At 40.7% G+C, this 19634-nt stretch overlaps 1 protein-coding gene across 21 annotated transcripts in view; it reads left to right on the plus strand.

Annotated features, from left to right (window-relative positions):
• CLASP1 (cytoplasmic linker associated protein 1) overlaps positions 1–19634 on the plus strand; it is a 248553-nt gene that overhangs the window by 114885 nt on the left and 114034 nt on the right. For all 21 annotated transcript variants that reach the window (XR_016280884.1, XM_089520292.1, XM_089520276.1 and 18 more), the window contains 7 exons: positions 4899–5051; positions 5857–5930; positions 8694–8786; positions 9659–9804; positions 15521–15656; positions 16555–16625; positions 18530–18589. Coding sequence is in view for 20 of the 21 variants with exons in the window: in XM_089520292.1 (XP_089376418.1) it covers positions 4899–5051; positions 5857–5930; positions 8694–8786; positions 9659–9804; positions 15521–15656; positions 16555–16625; positions 18530–18589 (733 nt within the window). In the remaining variant the exon portion in view is untranslated. The remainder of the gene's footprint in view (positions 1–4898; positions 5052–5856; positions 5931–8693; positions 8787–9658; positions 9805–15520; positions 15657–16554; positions 16626–18529; positions 18590–19634) is intronic.

Below are 19634 nucleotides of genomic sequence, written 5' to 3' on the forward strand. Positions count from 1 at the left end.
TTGTATTTCATCATTGTTAATCTATTGATGTTCAACAGCACATACTAGTTTCCACACACATAGTGCTTTGATATAGTGCTTAGAGTGTTTCTACTTTGGGAAGGCTGTGGGTTTTTTATGCCCAATGTTTGGGCTGAAAATCAGCAGCACATTTGTTAAAAAAATGGATCATAACAAATTTCAGAGGAGACAAAGCAAAATTGTTAGTGCATTGAAATAAAAACAATACAGAGAATTGTGACATCTTAAAGATGGAGAGATCATGTTTCTAGAGCTCACCTTTCCACAGCTTTTCCTTTCAGTGAAAAAGGGAAACACAATGCCATAATTTTAATTATCCAAGAGGAAGAAAGTATTTTGGACTTTGATTGTGCAAAAGTTGGTTCATGTATTTGTTTGGTGGCACAAGTATTCTGACACAGCTTTCTAGCAAGCCCCCTAGAGCCCCAGGTTTGGAGGAAAGATGGGATATAAATGAGGAGATGAAAGATAACAACAACAATAATCTATAAATTTCATTAGACCATTAATCCCATCCACATTTCTTTTTTATCTGTGTAGAGTCTTGAATTCCTGGAATACTAATTATTACTTCTGATTTTACACCTGATACAGATCTGAAGTAGTTATTCTTTCAAAATAAATAATGGCAAATGCATTTGTCATCAACAATTGATGACATTAGACTTCCCCCAAGGGATGAACTTGGACTACTTCCTTTTCTTAGTCAGACCAGCTATAGTGCGGTTCCCTGCTCCAGTTGCCTCTAAGAACCTGCCTCTTTTGCCTTTTGGAACAATCTGGGATCTACTGGGGTTGCTCATCAGATATACTGGGCTCTCTATTCTGATGTATCTAAGCAGTGCTGAAGCCTGGGCTGACTGACTGTGTGTGTGAAGACAGCATGCTTAATGAATACGAGGGGCCGGGATTGATTATATCCTGGACTTGGAAGCTGCAGCAGCCTGTGAGACCGCGTTATATCTAGGCTTGTGATGGAAAATATGAAGGGATGTTGAAAAAGCTTATTTGCAAAAGGATATGTACTTGTAAGCAAACCTCATGATTTTTCTCTTTATTTAGAAAATATGGAAGGTCTTTTTTAAAAGCATTTCTTTCTTCTTTAGCTGGGAGTAGTGAGTAGACAAAGGCCTCTTTATGCAAGACATGTGTCTGCATGTTGCTAGTCTTCATTCATAAATGAGCTTTGGATCACAGAACTGAAGAATTGGAGAATGATACATAATAAATAAATAAATAAATAAATAAATAAATAAATAAATAAATAATTGCTAAATATATGAAACTGTATGCTGCTTTAATAGATCTCCAGTGAAATCAGTGGAAGTAAAGTAGATTTGTATGTAACTTTATGAAATGTAAAGCCGACATGCAGAATAGAATGCTTCTTGTAAACCATAACTGCACCCAATAACTGTTTTACTGGGATGAATAGCAGTTTTACTTTACTTTACTGTGTTAGTTTATTTGCTTCTCATTTCCTGAAATCCAGGGTCACATTTTAACCTTGCTTTTGTTTCTGTTTTTGCTTGGCACATATGCTGCTTGAAGACCAAGTGTTTTGAATGGACTGTGTTAACTTAAAAAGAATAAACTGGTAACATGAACATGGGATACTAGTTTATTTAGTGTATTGATTTGAATTACACATGTTTGAATATCAGTAATGGGGGAATATCTTTTCTTGTAACTTTTCTGCAGAATACTCATTCTTTGTGCCCAGTGCTTAAGCAGCTAGATATTTTATTGACATTTTATTTAAAAAAGTCTCTTTGCAGTGTCAAAAAATGAATTATGCATCTCAGAAGGAAAGAAAATGTAAATCATGCTCTTTTTGTTTGGTATGGTATGCTTACGGGATAAGAAGCCACACCCTTGGTTGTGTATATCTGAAAGTGACAAGTAGTGTAAGAGAAGGCAATTGTGTTTTTTCTGCTTTAAGTAAAGGGTTTCCCTTTGGCAATATCTGTGTTTCCTCTTATAATAGCATAGAAGAATATTTTGTAGCACTGTTTTGATGTTCATAATTAAGTCTATCATTAGGATGGAATTATTAACCTACCCTTAACAATTACAAAACTAAAGCTAGTGTTCATGTCTGTCTGTCTTGAGTCTGCACCCTGCTGTGAAAGCATGGCCTACTCATTTCCTTGTGAAGAAATGGTATGGAATTTTGCAGAGGATTGCCCTTCATATTACTAACAATTAACTAGGGCCATGCAAAACCTGAGGGACTGGTCTGCCCATAGCCCTGCGTGATTCTAAGTATCTCTTGATCTCAGTCCATAGTTAGAAAGTGGTTTTTTTTTCTGCCAGAAGAACATTCAGATAAAGCAAATGAAATAAAACATAAAATAGAGATGTAATTATTTGCTATTTTTCTTCTTTGAAAAGAGACTAAATACATAGAAATTTTCTATTCTTTGCAAGAAAGTCTTCAAAAGCTCTGCAGTTTTTGAAGACTATTCACTATCTAGGAGTTATTCTGTACAAATTTAACATGTTATGCCGAAACTAGCATTTTTTTATGCAAAAAACATTTCTGTGCAAAAATACCAAATGTGCAAATTTTGTTTAGAATAAGTCCCAACCTGCAAAGATTCTCGTCAGCCCAGGATTCTTCTCATAAGGATTTCCCAACGTTAAACAGACAGCAAGGCTCCCAGTCTGGCAAGTGGCAATCTACCAGGCAATGCCTTGTTCCCTATCAGTGACACAATCTTCATCTGCATTGTGGAATGCTGGAGGGAGACTTTCATATGCCATGACAGTGATCAGGACCCTTCTGTCAGCTGACTGCTGAGATGTGGAGGACCTTCTCTTAATTCATGTAGGACATAATAATGAAAAAGGAAAAACAGTCACATAATTTGGAAGGATTATGCAGGACCTGACTTATATTTTCAGACAACAGTTGAATTGAAATACAGTTGGACCTCCATATTCATGGATTCAACTATTCCCAGCTAGAAAATATTCCAAAAATATATAAATTCCAAAAAGCAAACCTTGATTTTGTTGTTTTATATAAGGGAGACCATTTTACTATGCCATTGTATGTAATGGGACTTGATCATCCATGGATTTTGATATCCACAGGGGGTCCAGAGGATAACAAAGGCCCACTGTACACAAAATGAAGCCGTCAAAATTCAAAATAATTTTTTTCCTGTTTTTAGAGAGCTATCTTATAAATTATTCTGCCACTAACAGCAGTCAATTGAAAAAACATGGAAGATAGTTGTGAATATTATTAACCGATTAGTTCAATATATGCATCTTCATGTCTGCAGTATTTCTGAGCTCCAAGCCTTGTCTTGTTGGAAATATAATTAGATGGCTTATGCTTCTTTGCACATCTATTTATTTATTTATTTAAAGGCTGGGATGTTGGACCAGTTTAAAAATTCTTTTTAATGTACATTTTTTAAAATTGTACTGTTTTTTAATGCTGTGAAGCCTCTCTGAGTCCCAGTCCTGGGAAAAGAGCGGGATACAAATAAATAAATAAATAAATTTGTACCAGAATTTAGGGAAGTTGTTTTTATGACTGCACATCCTAGAATTCCTCCTGCCAACACAGCCACTGGCCATGCTTGCTTATGAATTCTAAGAATTGTAGTCCAAAATAGTAACTTTCCCAGGCTCTCATTGTGCATTGTGAACTGATTTAATCCATGCTTGATAGACAATGTGGGATAGGATCTTTTTATGTTAACCTTATATTGTTTTGAATAGATTATTTTAATTGTTTTCAAATTGTTACAGTGAAGTATTTTAGATGTTTTTATCTTGTAAGTTGCCTTGAGTCCCTTCCTGGGAGAAAGGTAGCATAGAGATTAAATAAATGAAATAAATAAATTACTTGACAGTCTTCTCTTGCCTGTCAAAGAAATATAAGTGAAAGTGTTATGTTTAATCACCATTTTGAAAGTTAATTAGTTGGTACAGTGCGCCTGTTCCATATGCGGCCACACCATACATGACTTCCTGTTTACGCATTGCCATTAAATAAATGGTGTGTGTGCCCACTGCACGTGTGTGCCACACCACCATGAGCACAAGCCCCATTATATTGAATGGGGCTCAAGCTTACGTGGGATTTGCCTTATCGGGGGGGGGGGGGTTCGGAACGGATCCCCACGTAAGACAAGGCTTCACTGCACAGTGGTTGGTTGGAAATTCTACAGCAGGGCCTCAATATTCATGGACTTGCTGTCCGCAAATTTAAGCATCCGCAGATGGCAAGCCTACATTGTCCCTAATGGCGGCGTGTGCATGCAGCCATCCCACCATTAGGGACAATGCGACTGAAGCCTGCCCTCCCTCCCCCTTCCTTCCTTCCTTCCTTCCTTCCTTCCTTCCTTCCTTCCTTCTTTCCCTCCCTCCCTCCCTCCCCTCTAAGGCTTCAGGCTTGGCTTTGGCTGGAGCCCTCTCAACCAGAGGAAGCTGGGGCCAAGGCTTGGGTCTTGGAGCCCAGCGGTTCTGTCCCAGTTGTTGGGCCTGGGAGCAGGGAGCCTCTTAGACACAAGCCATAGCTCTGGTTCCCTCCAGTGTCAACCTCCAAAGCCAAGCCTGGGCAGAAGCCTTGGAGAGGAAGGAAGGAAGGGGAGGGAGGGAGGGAGGACTTCAGTTCCATTGTCCGTAATGGCGGTGCACCCATGTGGCTGTGCTGCTATTAAGTACAATGGGACTTGAGCATCCATGGATTTTGGTATCCTCTGGGGGTCCGGAACAGATCTCCCATGGATACTGAGGGCCATCTGTATTTGTTCCTGAAATTAAACAAATTGTTACTCTCTTTTGAGTAGTTTGCTCCAAAATGTGTGGTGGCTATTAGCAAATTACTGAACTGCATCTTTTGCATTTTTTTTCAGATAAAATTTTTGATGATGATGACTCTGTGGATGGGAACAGGCCTTCCTCAGCCAGCTCCTCAACGTCTTCAAAGGCACCTTCATCTGCGCGAAAAGGTGGGGTGGGGACTACCCGGAGGGTTGGAACAGCAGCTCTAATCTCAAAAACTCCAGGTAGGCCAAGTTTGGGCAAAAGCCTGTTATCATATTTGTAATATCATTTTGTTTTTGTTGTGTCTATTTTTATGTTAATTGATGCAATAATAGAAAATTGCATCCAAGACACAAGGTTGACTTGTTGATTTGAAGAACATATGCTACTACATTTCATATTTATAGAGAAAATCCTTCCAGCCCACAAAGGTTTAACCAATTACATTCAAATCCTTATGTTCAAATCTTCATTCATGTGCAGTTAAAAGGGATACCCACAAAGCTAGTGTTTTTTCAGACATCCAGTCTGTCTTCCTGTATAAACTATATGTTGTTTTTGAAGGAGGAAATAACTAAGGAACATATTTCCAAATGGTATCTCTGCAGGAAACCTCCAGAATTTCTCAGTCGAACAATAGCCCTTATCTAATTAATGTTTTAAAGATTTTCCTTGTTCAGTCCATCTGCCTGTCTTCATCATATGTAAGGACAAGGGTCAAGAAAGCCACACTTCTCATTAATTATAGACGGGGCCTTCTACTTTAAGGGAAAAGGAATTCTTCTAAATTAGGGTAAATGCTGTCTTACCTGAGTCTCTTTTAATGCTCTTTTTTAGGAAAACTCAGTGTGTACAGGTTGTTCTTTTTTACTTCTCTATTTCTTTTCTTTTTTCTTATCCTTATTTAAGTCATATTTTGTTTGTAGCTATTAAGGTAATTAATGACTTAATTAATGAGTTTGTTATCTTGTTTGATCTATTACTTTCTTATTCTAACATTGGCAAATAAAAATCAATAAACGCTACTTTCTCTTCTGCACTTGACAGCAACTAAAGAAGGGGCTGGAGCTGTTGATGAAGAGGACTTCATTAAAGCTTTTGAAGATGTCCCAACAGTTCAGGTAAATAGTGTCTTGGTCAAAATGGCTGTTAAAATTGTAGCATTTGCATACATGTCTGTTGCTCCAAAGTTTCTATTATTCTGCTTAAATGATAAGAAACAGAGCAGAGCACTTAATGGTACCAAAATGCTAGGCAGACACTGCTGTGCAAAAACTTCAGTAGGATTCCTCTCTTCCCCTATGCAGTGAGGTAAGCTTACTTGCTTGCATTCATTCCAGCAAGTCTAGATTTCAGAACAACTGTGGTTAAGTCAATCCATTTGTTTTGCCAATACTCTGTGTTATGTAAATTTGACTTTCTGTTGTGCAAAACAGGGAAATAAAGGCCAAACATAGCCAGAATTAATTAGCCTATAGAAAGAGCAAATATTTAGGTTTTTCAGACAAAAGACTTAAATGACATGTTAACACCAGGATGCCTTGTGCATTGGTAATTGGCAGATGTTGGATAGGCTTCCCTGGCATATAGGGGAGAAAAACTAGTGCTTGAAAAGCCCCAGAAAATGCGCTAAGTTTAACAGTGAAATCTCAAATGTGAAGAAATAGACATAAGGCTCATAAATATATCATAAATGGACACAAGATTAAGTTTGATCACAAAAACAAATTATATAGACAAAAGGTGATACTGGGTTTGCATTCCCTTATATTCCATCTGCTTACAGAAGCCTCTGGTCCAACAGAAGCTTGCATAAGCAACAAGAGGAGAGGAGGTTTATTCCTTATCTGCAGCCTGCTGTAAACCCTCCTTTTTCTGAGGAGTGGAGTCCATTGGGTGGGAAGTGGCTTGGGTAAATTGCAGCCACAAGGGCAAATTACATAGATCAGAAAGATCACTTGCTTTCTATCAGCAGGAGATATGATTTACAGTGGTACCCCGGGATACGAATGCGCCGCCTTACGAAATTTCCGGGTTACGAAAGAAATTCACTTAATTAATTATTTCCGGGTTACGAAGGTTATTCCGGGTTGCGAAAGAAATTTTGGTGCTTTTCGGCGCGATTTCACCCGGAATCGCGGCTTTCGCTATTAAAGCCTATGGGCTTTTTCGGCTAGCGAAAGTTTCCGGGTTACGAAGGGCTCCGCGGAACGGATTACTTTCGTAACCCGGGGTACCACTGTACTCTACTCAGCATCTTTCAGAATTGTGTTTTAATCAATTCTGGACATTGGTAAAAAAAACTGGGCAGGCGGCAGGCTCCAAGGCTTAGAGGACATTTTTTTATTCTCCCAAGACACCCTACAGTGGCAGCCATCATTTTGAACAAATGGAAAGGATATTCCATCACTCTTGTTGGTTTTCTCTTTCAAGGGCAGATTGGGCCAAAAGAGCATTTTCAAGTCTGAGGAGAGTGCTTTTAAACGGAATACTTTTGGTGGGGCCAGTGGAGGTCCAAGGGCTGAAGCCCTCTCTTCCACAGGCTGCACAAGGACTGTGGGCTGCATAATTACCACCCTGATCTAGAAAATGTTTGTTTGTTTATTATATAAAGTATTTCTTTATCTCCTCCCGGTTCACAAGGGCTCCTGAGATGATGAATATATAAAAACCAATTTAAACAATACAAAGATGACAACAGTTTTAAAACACATTAAAATACTCTTCAAAAACTCCTAAAAGCAATCTAAAAACAATAATCAAATCTAGTTTTGAAACAGTTAAAACAACAATTGCAAACATTGAATGTCATGCAGAAAGGCACTGTTTTGGCTGCTTGCCAGAAGTTAAAAGAGATGGGGCCAATACCTTATGTAGGTTTCACAGTTGAGATGCTGTTACAGAGAAAGCCTCATTACTTCTATTCACCAACCTAACTTCATAAGGGCCTCCTCTTAAGATCTCAAATTTCTGGTAGGCTCATATGGATTATCAGGGCTCCAAGTCATTTAGGACTTTATAAGTCAACAGTAGCACCTTGAATTGATGCAGAATTTTCAAGCAAATTGAAAGCCAGTGTAGTTCTTTCAGGACCTGTGTTACATGGTTTCTGAAATACAACCTGACACCAGGCTGGATGCTGCATTTTCTACTAGCACCTTGCACTTTTTAAGGGCTGCCCCATGTAGAATGCGTTACAGTCTAGTCTAGTCAAGACTACGCTAGTCATAACTGCATCCCATTTAGTGGAATGTAAGTTTGCTACCTGCCTGCTTAGCAATTTGAATCTCATTTGTCATGAGCTATATGATTGCTTGGTAGGAAGTTCATTTCATCTTAACAAAGTCATGGTGTAAATTATACCGTGCTTTGCTGTAGGCATTCCATTATGTGGTGGCTATGTGTCTGAGCTGCTTGCAGGAAACATTGGGGTTCAGTCATCTCCTTTCAGCTTGTACTGGTTTGAAAGACCTTGAAATGAGCCTAAACAATCCCACTGGCTGGGTTTGGACTTCGGTAGCCAGAAAGACAAGTAGTGAAAAGTATCTGTAATTTTAAAAATCAATCTGAATACCTTTTAAAAATATTAAGTACTTAATTTATTTTTATGTAAATTACAGAGGTCTTTTAGCTGTGCAAAGGTTCTTGGTGTTCACTTGAAAAAAGATTTTTAAAAACTGTGATTAAGTGTATTAACTGGGTTCTAGAGTCCAGAATTTAAATCCATGTTAGTAACATTTTACTCAAGGTGTAATATAAAACATATTTTAAAAGACGTTGTGAATAAACGATGTAACAAAGAATTTGATAAAATGGAGGAAACGAATATATTCAGCATCTAAGGAAACATTCTTTGTGTCTTAATAAACTCTTCCTCCTTGTAGATTTATTCTAGCCGAGACCTTGAAGAATCCATAAACAAAATCAGAGAAATCCTGTCAGATGATAAACATGATTGGGAACAGAGAGTAGCAGCAGTAAGTATTTGATTTTATATGAACTCTTACGTAAGATAATCTACCTAGCAGGTATTTTATCATTAATGACTATATGTTACTTGCAGATTTGTCTGGAAGTATGTAATATAATGAAAAATAATGCATTTGCTATACTTATATATATTCATGGAAACTGAAAAACTCTTGCATTCAAGATTATTATGGTTTATCCTGGAAATAAAATTAACAGAAAAAATAGCCCAAAAGAGAACAATTAATGTTTTATTTCCAGGGTTTTAGAGAGAAATTTAAAGAAACTGTATTTTCCAGTGTACCCCTCCATGTTAGAATAAGTCATTTACCACTATCCTTAAATCACTCTTCAAAACCAAATGGAATTTAAATTGGTTTTATTTAAAATCCCAAAGCCTAAAACCATGTAACATCTGATCAGATCATGGAACATCCTTCCCTACCCTCACTGCCCATCTGGCTCTGCAGGATTACACAGTTCTCTGGAGCTGGTTTTTTGGGCATTTGGGGGGCTGTAGTGCAAAAGGGAGCTATCCACACCCTATTGGATTTTACTATATGTGTGAGTGGATAGCCAATGCTGGAAACAGCCCCAACAGTTTTCTATTTGCCCAGGCTTTTAAATGTGCTTAATGTTGATTCTTATATAGTAATTTATTTTATTTTACTTTATTTTTGTGCTTTTTATCTTGGTTTTTTTACCTGTTTTGAAAGGTTTGGTAAGGGGCACTACATGAATATTTTGGATACTAAATAAATATTATCACATCACTGAAACGCTGAGCACATTTGTGTTTCCTACCACAAATCAGAAAGATGCTCACCAATATGACAGTCTCTCTGTTAACTGTCATTTCTAAATTCTTGTTGTGCAACAGCTAAAAAAGATCCGATCTTTATTATTGGCTGGAGCTGCTGACTATGATACCTTTTTCCAACACTTGCGTCTGCTTGATGGAGCATTTAAGTTATCTGCTAAAGATTTGCGGTCCCAGGTAGTGAGAGAGGCTTGCATCACATTGGGGTAAGGAATGCAACTTGCATCTCTTGTATCATTAATTGTTGTAATAGGAAAGCTGCCTTTGTCTAGTTTCTTTTATTCTAGGAAAGGTGAGAATATCCTGACTTGAATTACTGGTTTTTGCTTTCTTGCTGATGCAAATCTTTGATTCCCAATTGTTTAGAAACTAAGATCACTGAATAACTTTCTTATATTTTATTGTGAAGAAGGCACAGCCTTGTCTTCTGTATGAGAAACTGCACAGAGATTATTTCTAATTCCAGTGACCTTTTGTGATGCCCTTGTCACGTGCTAGGGTTGCCTGGGGGCAGAGTGTCCACATGCCCTGCAATCCTCTGACGAGGGCATAACAGTGGCAGTGCCCTGTATACATGGGTGCTGCCATTGTTACATAAACGCCATGTGGCGTCTGCATGGTGCTGTGTGGTGCTTACATACTGAGTGCGCCAGTGGCGCACTTGTTACACTGCCGCCGCGGGGTAAAAAGAGCCTACTTTTAGCGGGTTCTTTTTCCTCTGCAGGGAAGCCACACGGTTTGGCGGCTGTGGCTTCCTTGTGGAGGAAAAACAGGTGCTGGCAGGCCTCCCTTTTTGGGACGTCTGTACCGCGCCTATGATTCTATGCTATTGTTTTTTCATCAGTCTGTGACCTTCCATAATAACCAGCTAATGGGTGGTCTTCTATTTTTGATGTTGGCATTTCTAATATCCTGTTGTATTCTATCTAAATGCACTTATACATCATTATGATTGCTGAACAGTTTAGCATGTGCATTGGGTGTTAATTCAAATAAGAGGCTTATGTAAATAGGAGGAGATATTGGACATACTGAATCCTTCTCATCTGTGGGGATTCAGTTCCAGGCTCTCCCATGTATGGGAAAAACATGGATGTTTGCTCCCCATATTATTCAGTGGGCAGCAACTTTTCCGTGTCAGTGTCCACATGCACGTACCATCCTTGAATAATATGCTGTTTTGCTTTGTGGGGGGGGAGAGCTTACGGACATGGGAAGTACGCAGTTGGGGCAGGTAGTGGGTGATGGTTTTGGTGCGAGCGGGGCTCCCATTGGAGTAGTGTGGGGCAGGGGGAGATATAGCGGTAGGAGAGTGGAGTTACATTGGAAGGGAAGGCGAGATCGATGCGTAATATCTATCTCTCCTTCCATCCACTCTCCTAACCAAAGAGATCTGAGGGTCAGTCCAACTGTACCACAAACCCTGTCTCTGCTCCTGTGCAATGCCAGGTCCTTAAAAAAACAAGACCCACATAATTTACGATCTATTAGATGATAAGAGCTGTGACCTGGCTTGCATCACTGAGACCTGGCTTGGGCCTGAAAGCGAAGCTGTGTGGGCACAGGCCCTTCCTGCCGGGTACTCAGTCAAGGACCAGACCAGGTTAGGTGGGTGGGGAGGGGGTGTTGCCTTGATTCATAAGAACACCCTTTCCTTAACCAAGAACCATGTCCGGCAAACTGCCCATATCGAATGTATTTACCTGACCCTGAAGGCCAGAGATAGTTTAGGGATTCTGTTGGTCTACCGGCCACCCCGTGCGCTAACAGACTCCCTGGCCGAGCTGACACAGCTGGTCTCGGAGCTGGTGTTGGAGTCCCCAAGGCTTCTTGTCCTGGGGGACCTCAGCATCCCCTTCGAAGCCAGCCATAGTCCAACTGGTGCGGCTCGGGAGTTCATGGCAACCATGACTGCCATGGGCCTATCTCAATTGGTCTCAGGGCCCACGCATTCTGCTGGTAATACACTTGATGTGGTCTTTTGCACAGACTTGGAGATTTCGTGGGCGGAGGTAACTAATATCTCTGCCTTGTCATGGACAGACCATTTCCTGGTTGAGGCTAAATTCAAGGCTTCTACCCAGATCCCTCCCGGGGGTGGCGGACCTATTAGAATGGTCCACCCTCGAAGGCTGATGGAACCCAAAAGGTTCCAAGAGGCCCTAGAGAGGTATATGGTTGGAACTGACGGCGATTCTGTTGATGCCCTGACTAACATCTGGGACACTGATCTCTCCAGGGCTATACACAGTATCGCTCCCAAGCGCCCTCTCAGGCCTGCTTCCAAAAAACAGCCCTGGTATACGAAAGATCTCAGGGAAAGGAAGCGGGCCTTGCGACGACTAGAGCGCGACTGGCGAAGACACCAGCACTTAGCCGACAAGGCACTCCTAGACTCTCTTTTGAAGGCCTACGGAGTGACGATAAGTGCAGCAAAGAATTCGTTCTATGCTGCACGTATCGCGTCCGCGGAGTCGTGTCTGGCAGAGCTGTTCAGGGTAGTGAGGGAGCTTACTCAGCTGCCCTCCTCCCTGAACTCTATTTTGGAACCATCCAAGGCCTGCTGTGACGAGTTTAACAACTTCTTCGCGGATAAAACCTCTCGGATAAGGGCTGATCTTGACGCCAGTATTTCTTCAGAATCCAGAATAGAGGTCTCCAGAGCTTCCGTGGACTCAATTGTACTGGATCATTTTGAGTCTGTGAGTACTGAGGAAGTGGACAAGATCTTTCGAAGTGTTAGGAAGACAACATGCTCTCTCGATCCCTGTCCCTCTTGGCTAGCGGCTCAGGGGCGCGCGGCTGTAACCATTATGTTACGCCGCATAATCAATTCATCTTTTAGGGAAGGGCGATTTCCATCCAGCTTGAAATTGGCCATTGTAAAACCGCTGTTAAAAAAGTCCTCCCTAGACCCCCTGATTCGAAGTAATTATCAGCCTGTTTCGCTGCTGCCTTTTTTGGGGAAGGTGATCGAGAGGGCGGTTGCCATTCAGCTTCAATCGGTCTTGGATGATACTGATTTTCTAGACCCATTTCAAACTGGCTTCCGGGCGGGCTATGGAGTTGAGACTGCCATGGTTGCCTTGGTTGATTATCTCCGTCTGGGCATGGACAGGGGTAGCGTGTCCCTGTTAGTGCTCTTAGACATCTCAGCGGCTTTTGATACCATTGACCATGGTATCCTTCTGGAACGCCTGAGGGAGTTGGGTATCGGGGGCACTGCACTCCAGTGGTTCCGTTCCTGTGCAGCTGGGGGACGTGTGCTCCGATAAGAGGGTGCTTACATCTGGCGTCCCTCAAGGAGCCATTCTGTCCCCCATGCTATTTAACATTTACATGAAACCGCTGGGAGAGATCATCCGGAGACACGGGGCGCGGTGTTATCAGTACGCTGATGACACCCAAATATGTTTCTCTGTGTCTCCGACTGATGCAGTGACCAGGGATAGCATCTCTCCTCTAGATGCCTGTCTGGAGTCAGTAATGGGCTGGATGAGGGAAAACAGGCTCAGTTTGAATCCAGAGAAAACGGAAGTACTCGTGATAGGTTCTCCGGGCCCGGGGATGGAAATTTGTCCACCTATCCTGAATGGGGTCACGCTCCCCCTGAAGGACTCCGTTCGTAGTCTGGGGGTGCTCCTGGACTTGTCGCTCCACCTGACATCTCAGGTGGATGCGACAGTCAGGAGCACTTGTTATCAGCTTCAGCTGATATGCCAGCTGCGACCCTTCCTGGGCCGGGGGGACCTTGAAACGGTGGTACATGCTCTGGTAACCTCTCGGTTGGATTTCTGCAATGCGCTCTACATGGGGCAACCCTTGTACCATACCCGGAAGCTTCAGTTAGTGCAGAACATGGCAGCTAGACTGGTCACTGGATGCCCCAGGACCAGCCATATAACACCTGTTCTACAAGATCTACATTAGCTGCCCATTCGCTTCCGGGCGCAATACAAGGTGTTGGTTATCACCTACAAAGCCCTAAATGTTTGGGCCCAGGGTACTTGGAGGACTGCCTCTCCCCATATAATCCGCCTCGCACCCTCAGGTCGGCCGGGAAGCAACTGTTGAGGGTTCCAGATACGAAATATGTACTTCTGTGTAACCCGCTTTGATCTGCAAAGGAAAAGCGGGCTATAAATAAACAGTTTATTATATTTATTATTATGGGCTGTGGTGAGCCACAGATGGTCCACGTTGCAGATTGCTAGCTGGCCAGTGTGGTGGGCCAACTGTATCACAAGGAAGGTATGAATGGCCCACTCCAAAGCTGCTATATTTGTGTGGAATATGAGTGTACAAATCTCACTGATTCAGAATATTAGTGTGCATAAGCTTTTCAGCAGGCTGCGTAAACCCAGAGTCCCACTATTTTGTATCTGCTGTCACCTGGATTATATTAGTGTGTGACACATGACTCAAATAGTGTAATCCTGTGCACATCTACTCAGATCTAAGCCCCACTGAATTTGCTGGGACTTAGTCCCAGGTAAACAAATTTATGATTGCAACTTAAATGGCAAAATCCTAGCTTTTAATCTTTGAATTAAATAGGCACAATTGTTGGTTGATTATTGATTTTTATATAGTAGTTCTGTCTCTCTACAATTTTCCATTTCTATTCATTTGGTTAATTTTCTTTGAACCATTGTGACAGATGTCATGGAAGAGGGGCCCTACATGAATTGTACTTATAACAGAGGTTAGCTCCATTTAATTCTGTGTAATTCCTTGTCTACACATTTACTAATATGTAAATTGGAGCCAGTTTAGTGTTTCAATAGGACTCCATAAGAACAAAGCTTGAATTCCTGCTCAGCCACTGAAATCTACCACATGATGTTAAACAAGTCACACACTCTTGGCTTAGTAGGAAGGCAATGGCCAACCTCCTTTCAATAAATCTTGCCAAGAAGACCTTAGGGCAGGGTTGCCGTAGGTCAGAATCAACTTCAGATTACATAATAACACAGTCCTTGTCTGTATATAGTAAAAAAAGTGAAATAAAGTAATAGCAAACATTTTACTGCGTTTTTGAAAGACATATTTGTGACATCTTTTATCTTGAGAGATGGAAGAACTTTTGTACAATGAAGAGTGTTATCTCTTGGTCATTCAGAGAGCTCAGCATAGCTTCATAAGTCGGAGGAATTTGGACAATGTGATGATAAGAACATAAAATAAAATGTTCCCCACCAATAATTTGAACAATGAGAAAAATATTCAGACTGAAAGGAAGGATGCAGATCTCTTGAGCATGGCTGACATTACTGTTAAAGTTGCTTCTAGAAAGACATGGCTGTTCCTAACTTTAGTGGCTAAAAAGCTTTCTTGTTTATCTATCCTTAGGCTGCATGCTACCAAATTACTAGCAGACTAAAAATTTGTTTTTTTTAAATGATGTTGTTTAAAAAAAAGAATTAAAAAAAACCCTGGAAATCTATAATATAGTCTCTAGGTTCAAACCAAGTTCAGGGTGACAGTTCAGATAGTCCCTCTTGTCTGGTGCTCCCATTGGTGGCAAGTGTATTCTGGAGTCTGTGGAAGCACTGCAGTTGAATGAAGATCACTAAGACACTTTTAATAGCAGCTCTAAAATTAACTAATGTCATAGTGAGATGGAAAGCTTATGAGAAGGCCTGGGCTGAAACTGGCAATGCTAGGAAGCCAAGCAATTTAGTTATGCCCTCTGGGCTATTCTTTAATAGTGTTAACAGTGACCTGGGCCAAATTTCACACATTAAAGCAAATATAAAAAAATAAATCACATCAGATGTGATGGTGGTGGTGGGTGTTTTAACACAATTCCTGGATGTGGTGGTAATGTAAAATTCGTAATACCACACAGAATGAAAGTACAATGCAGCCATTTTTATCTTCAATATTCTGCTACTATTTTGTTATTATTGTTTATTTCAGGCATTTGTCGTCGGTCCTGGGTAACAAGTTTGACCATGGGGCAGAAGCCATCATGCCAACCATTTTTAATCTCATTCCCAACAGTGCCAAAGTCATGGCCACCTCTGGTGTAGTAGCTGTTAGATTAATTATTCGAGTGAGTATCCCTCAAAACAAATACAAGTTATGTCATTTGTAAAGCACTTTGATTAGAACACTCAAGCAGATACAAATATGAAAATCCTTCTACTTAACAGGCTCTCTGACAATTATAAGCAGTGTCTGGCAATCAGTAAGGGCTGTTTACCTGCTGCTCCCTTTTGTTGCTTTGTATATGCACACAACACATACCCATGTGCTAATTTCCACAATGTTCCTTGTTAGGACGTAACCAGGCTGAAGACTGGCAAGCTATAAAACCTGAGTAATTTGGCCCTGTCATCTGGGCTGTTCTCCTAATAATATGATGGTAATCTGTACTAAAGTAATTTTTTCTTAAACTGCACCGTAGAAAAAACACTTCTCCATCTGTTGGAAAGCATTTTATTTATGTATTTATTTTTGGAAAAGTCAGCTCAGAATGGGAAACCAGGCATGCAAAAACATCTGTTGTTACAAATTTGGGTTTAATTAATGCTCCCTGCCAGATTTGCGAAAAATTAACTTGTATTTTCCGTGTGTGAAGGACAAATAAATCTATAACCATTTCCAACATTAGCGTTTAAAAGAGCTGGAATGGTATAATCACAGATTCTGTGGATGAAAAAGTAAAAATGTAGGACTATAACTGAAGTCTGTGTGTTTTGTTTTGTTTAAATCTTTGCCACGAAAAGCTGAATTTTGTTTGTGTTAGTTATATATATTATTGCTTATGTATTTCATTCTGTTAGCCTTGAGGCAGGGGAGCAAAGGGTTACATTTGATTTTAAAGTCCTTTTAGTGTGTTGGTTTGAGCAAAGTTCAGTATCTTATTTTTAGCATCTAGTTTGTTAAAACAATTAGGTTATAATGGTCCTCAGGTTTTTTTTGTTCTTCTTGCTGTTTCCATTCCCTAGCATACGCACATCCCTCGACTAATTCCCATAATCACCAGTAACTGTACCTCCAAATCTGTTGCTGTTAGAAGGTGAGTTTTTCTTTTTCTTGATCAATTAGTAAAATGAAATTAGCATTAGAGCCTGAAAAGTTCTTCACTTTTTGATGTGCATTTTTATCCCTTTCTTAGCCACTTCTGTTAAATCAAAGTTTTGGTGTCATAGAACAAATACTTTAGAAATATGTGGATGATACCCTAATTTGGATCTGTTAGCACTTAAAATGTGGTCTGTAAGGTTCTGATGTCAGGCATAAATGTTTAGTATGGCTCAAGTTTTAAAATTAGGAAAAGGGATGGGAGCATAGTGATTTTGATATTTTCCGAAGTGATCTATTTTTCCTCCTGGGACTAAAGTTTTATATAATCTGAAGAAGTACTGTAGATAAGAACTCAAAGGATACCTTTGACCATTTCAGGTGACTTCAAGCTGTACTTACTGCAGATGTTTCTTATTGCTTTCAAGCTTGGTGTTGTCCAGACCAGAAAACAGAAATTATTGGTGCCTGGAGGGCCTGCATTTTAATGTATACAAAAAGTCATGCACCACTTATCCCTTGGGCAGATTCTTGGACGTTGCTAGTGACAGGGATCCAATTGATCTCCCCTGCTTTTCAGGGGACTGAAGAAGTGAAGTGAGGATATCTCATTGGTTAATTAAGTGTGCAGACTTAGAATGATTATGGATCCAGAACTTAGTGTAACTGTGATAGAAGAAAGATTTTTATTATCTCTGGTTGGTGAAGAAACTTTCTTAGTAATTCATCATCATCATCATCATCATCATCATCATCATCATCATCATCATTCCTTTCTCCCAATTCAGAATTCAAAGTAAATGACAAAAAATAAAAAACATATAGTTAAAAAGTCACAAGATTCAAAAGTTAAAGTGAGATTATTACATGTACAGTGGGCCTGCCTCTTTTTTAACTCTATTGTAATTTGATGTATTTTATTGTTGTAACCCGCCCGGATTCTTCGTGATTGGGCGGGCTAGAAATAAATCATTATTATTATTATTATTATTATTAGTGGGGATCCATTCCAGAACCCCCTATGTAAGGGGAAATCCACATATTCTTGCACCCCATTAAAAGCAAGGGGGCGCGTGCTCACGGCTTGGGGCAGCACATGTGCCATGGGAGCACATGCCATTACTTTGATTTGTGTGTGGTTTCCGCATAAGCTTGAACCCACGTATAGTGTGTCTGCATATGGCGCGAGCACACTGTATTGCAGTTAACTATATATTATTTGTATTATATGTTGAGATGCATGCTCCTCATTTTGTTTATAAATACCATTGCTTCAGGATGTGCTTCTTCATCTTGTATCCTTGCAAGCATGCTGTAAAACCCTAAATAGTCTAGATTCACCATACAAAAATACAGTGTGCCCGCATCATACGCGGGTGCCTTTTACGCAGCTTTCAGCTTAAGCTGCAAGCCCCTGCCATTTCCTGAATGGCACCTGCACTCGCGGCACCTGCACGAGCCCCATTATTCTCTTGCTTTACGAAGGGGGGCAGAACCTATCCCTCACGTAACGCAAGGGACCACTGTATATTATGCATACTTTAATATTCTAGATCCCATCTTCCCTACAAGCAGTCTCTAAGATCACCCAGAGTGACCCATTTGCTATTACGATGCAAGCTCTCACTGAAGAAGAGCATGGGGGTTATTATGGTTGCTTCCACTACAGCTACAGAACCGATGTTATCCAGGAATCTTTCAAAGACTCAGCATTTTCCCGCATGCATGCATGCATGCATGTGTTCATCTACATAGCAAACATTTAATGACCTTTATATTAGTCTACATACAATAATAGAAATGTATTATTTGAGATTGTTATTTCATAATACTTAAAAAATTTTTTTGTCATTTCTACTTAACATTTAGGGTAACAATGTTCTTTTCCTTCTCTTTTAGGCGCTGTTTTGAATTTTTAGATTTACTTTTACAAGAATGGCAAACACACTCTTTAGAAAGGTAAGATGTGGGTCTTATAAAAAGATGAAGTATGTTTCCTCTCTAGACTCATGTTGTGTTTGATGGACTTGGAAGAATTTAGGGGGTGGAGATAAACTCCATTTGGCTTTTGTCTTCCTCAATTGCCACATTCCAGTAAGTCACAATAGAGTGAGAGACAAGAAACACTCGCAACACCTGTAGTAAGAAACTAAATAAATATGAACATTACCAAAAATACTAGGTAACAACAAGAATTGGCACCTGCACTTCCCAATTTTCTTCTTCCCTCATCCCTTGTTCATTTTGTGACATACCTTTTTTAGTGTCTTGGCAAGACTGTCCTGCTTTTATTGAACTTATGTAAGCGACTCTGAAAAGTGCTTTAGCTGAAGAGTGGACTAAAATATATTGATATTTTTTATATTTGGTAACCTCAGGCAAGAGGGGGAAATAAAGAAATGGAAATCAGAGAAAGAGAAAAAAATGTTTAAACCCTTTAAAAATGTTTAAACCTTTTAAACCCAGAGCTTTTGGTGGCATATACAGTATTTGAAGCTGTGGATGGTTGAATCTTTGAATATGGAGGGCCAACTGTATAACATTTAAAGGTTTTAAAGCCAATCCTATGATTATTTGGTTTCAGAAAATTTTATTGCCTTAGTTTACAGCAGCAGTTCCCAACCTTTGTTGGGCCGCGACCCCCATTCCGGGCGAAAGTCCCACCCACGACCTCCCTCATTGCTTGGGAGACGAGGAAGGGGCGGGACTTTTGACTGCCTACAAGCCCCAGTGGGCTTTGTGGCCGGATGTCCCGCCCCTTCCCAGCCTCCCAACCAATCAGGCAGGCCACCGGGGAAGAAGGGGCGGGACTTCTGGTCGCAAAGGCCGCTGGGGTTTGTAGTCCCGGCCCTCTCGCCTTCTCCTCGCGGGTGCCTTCGAGGGCACCCGCTGGGAGGAGGCGACCCCGGCTCTCTCGCCTTCTCCTCACGGGTGCCTTGGAGGGCACCTGCGAGGAGGAGGCGAGGGGAGGAGGCGATCCCGGCCCTCTCACCTTCTCCTCCCG

This window comes from Sceloporus occidentalis, unplaced genomic scaffold (assembly GCF_023333645.1).
Source record: "Sceloporus occidentalis isolate IW3139 unplaced genomic scaffold, rSceOcc1.0.p SCAF_4, whole genome shotgun sequence".
NCBI classification, from domain to species: domain Eukaryota; kingdom Metazoa; phylum Chordata; class Lepidosauria; order Squamata; family Phrynosomatidae; genus Sceloporus; species Sceloporus occidentalis.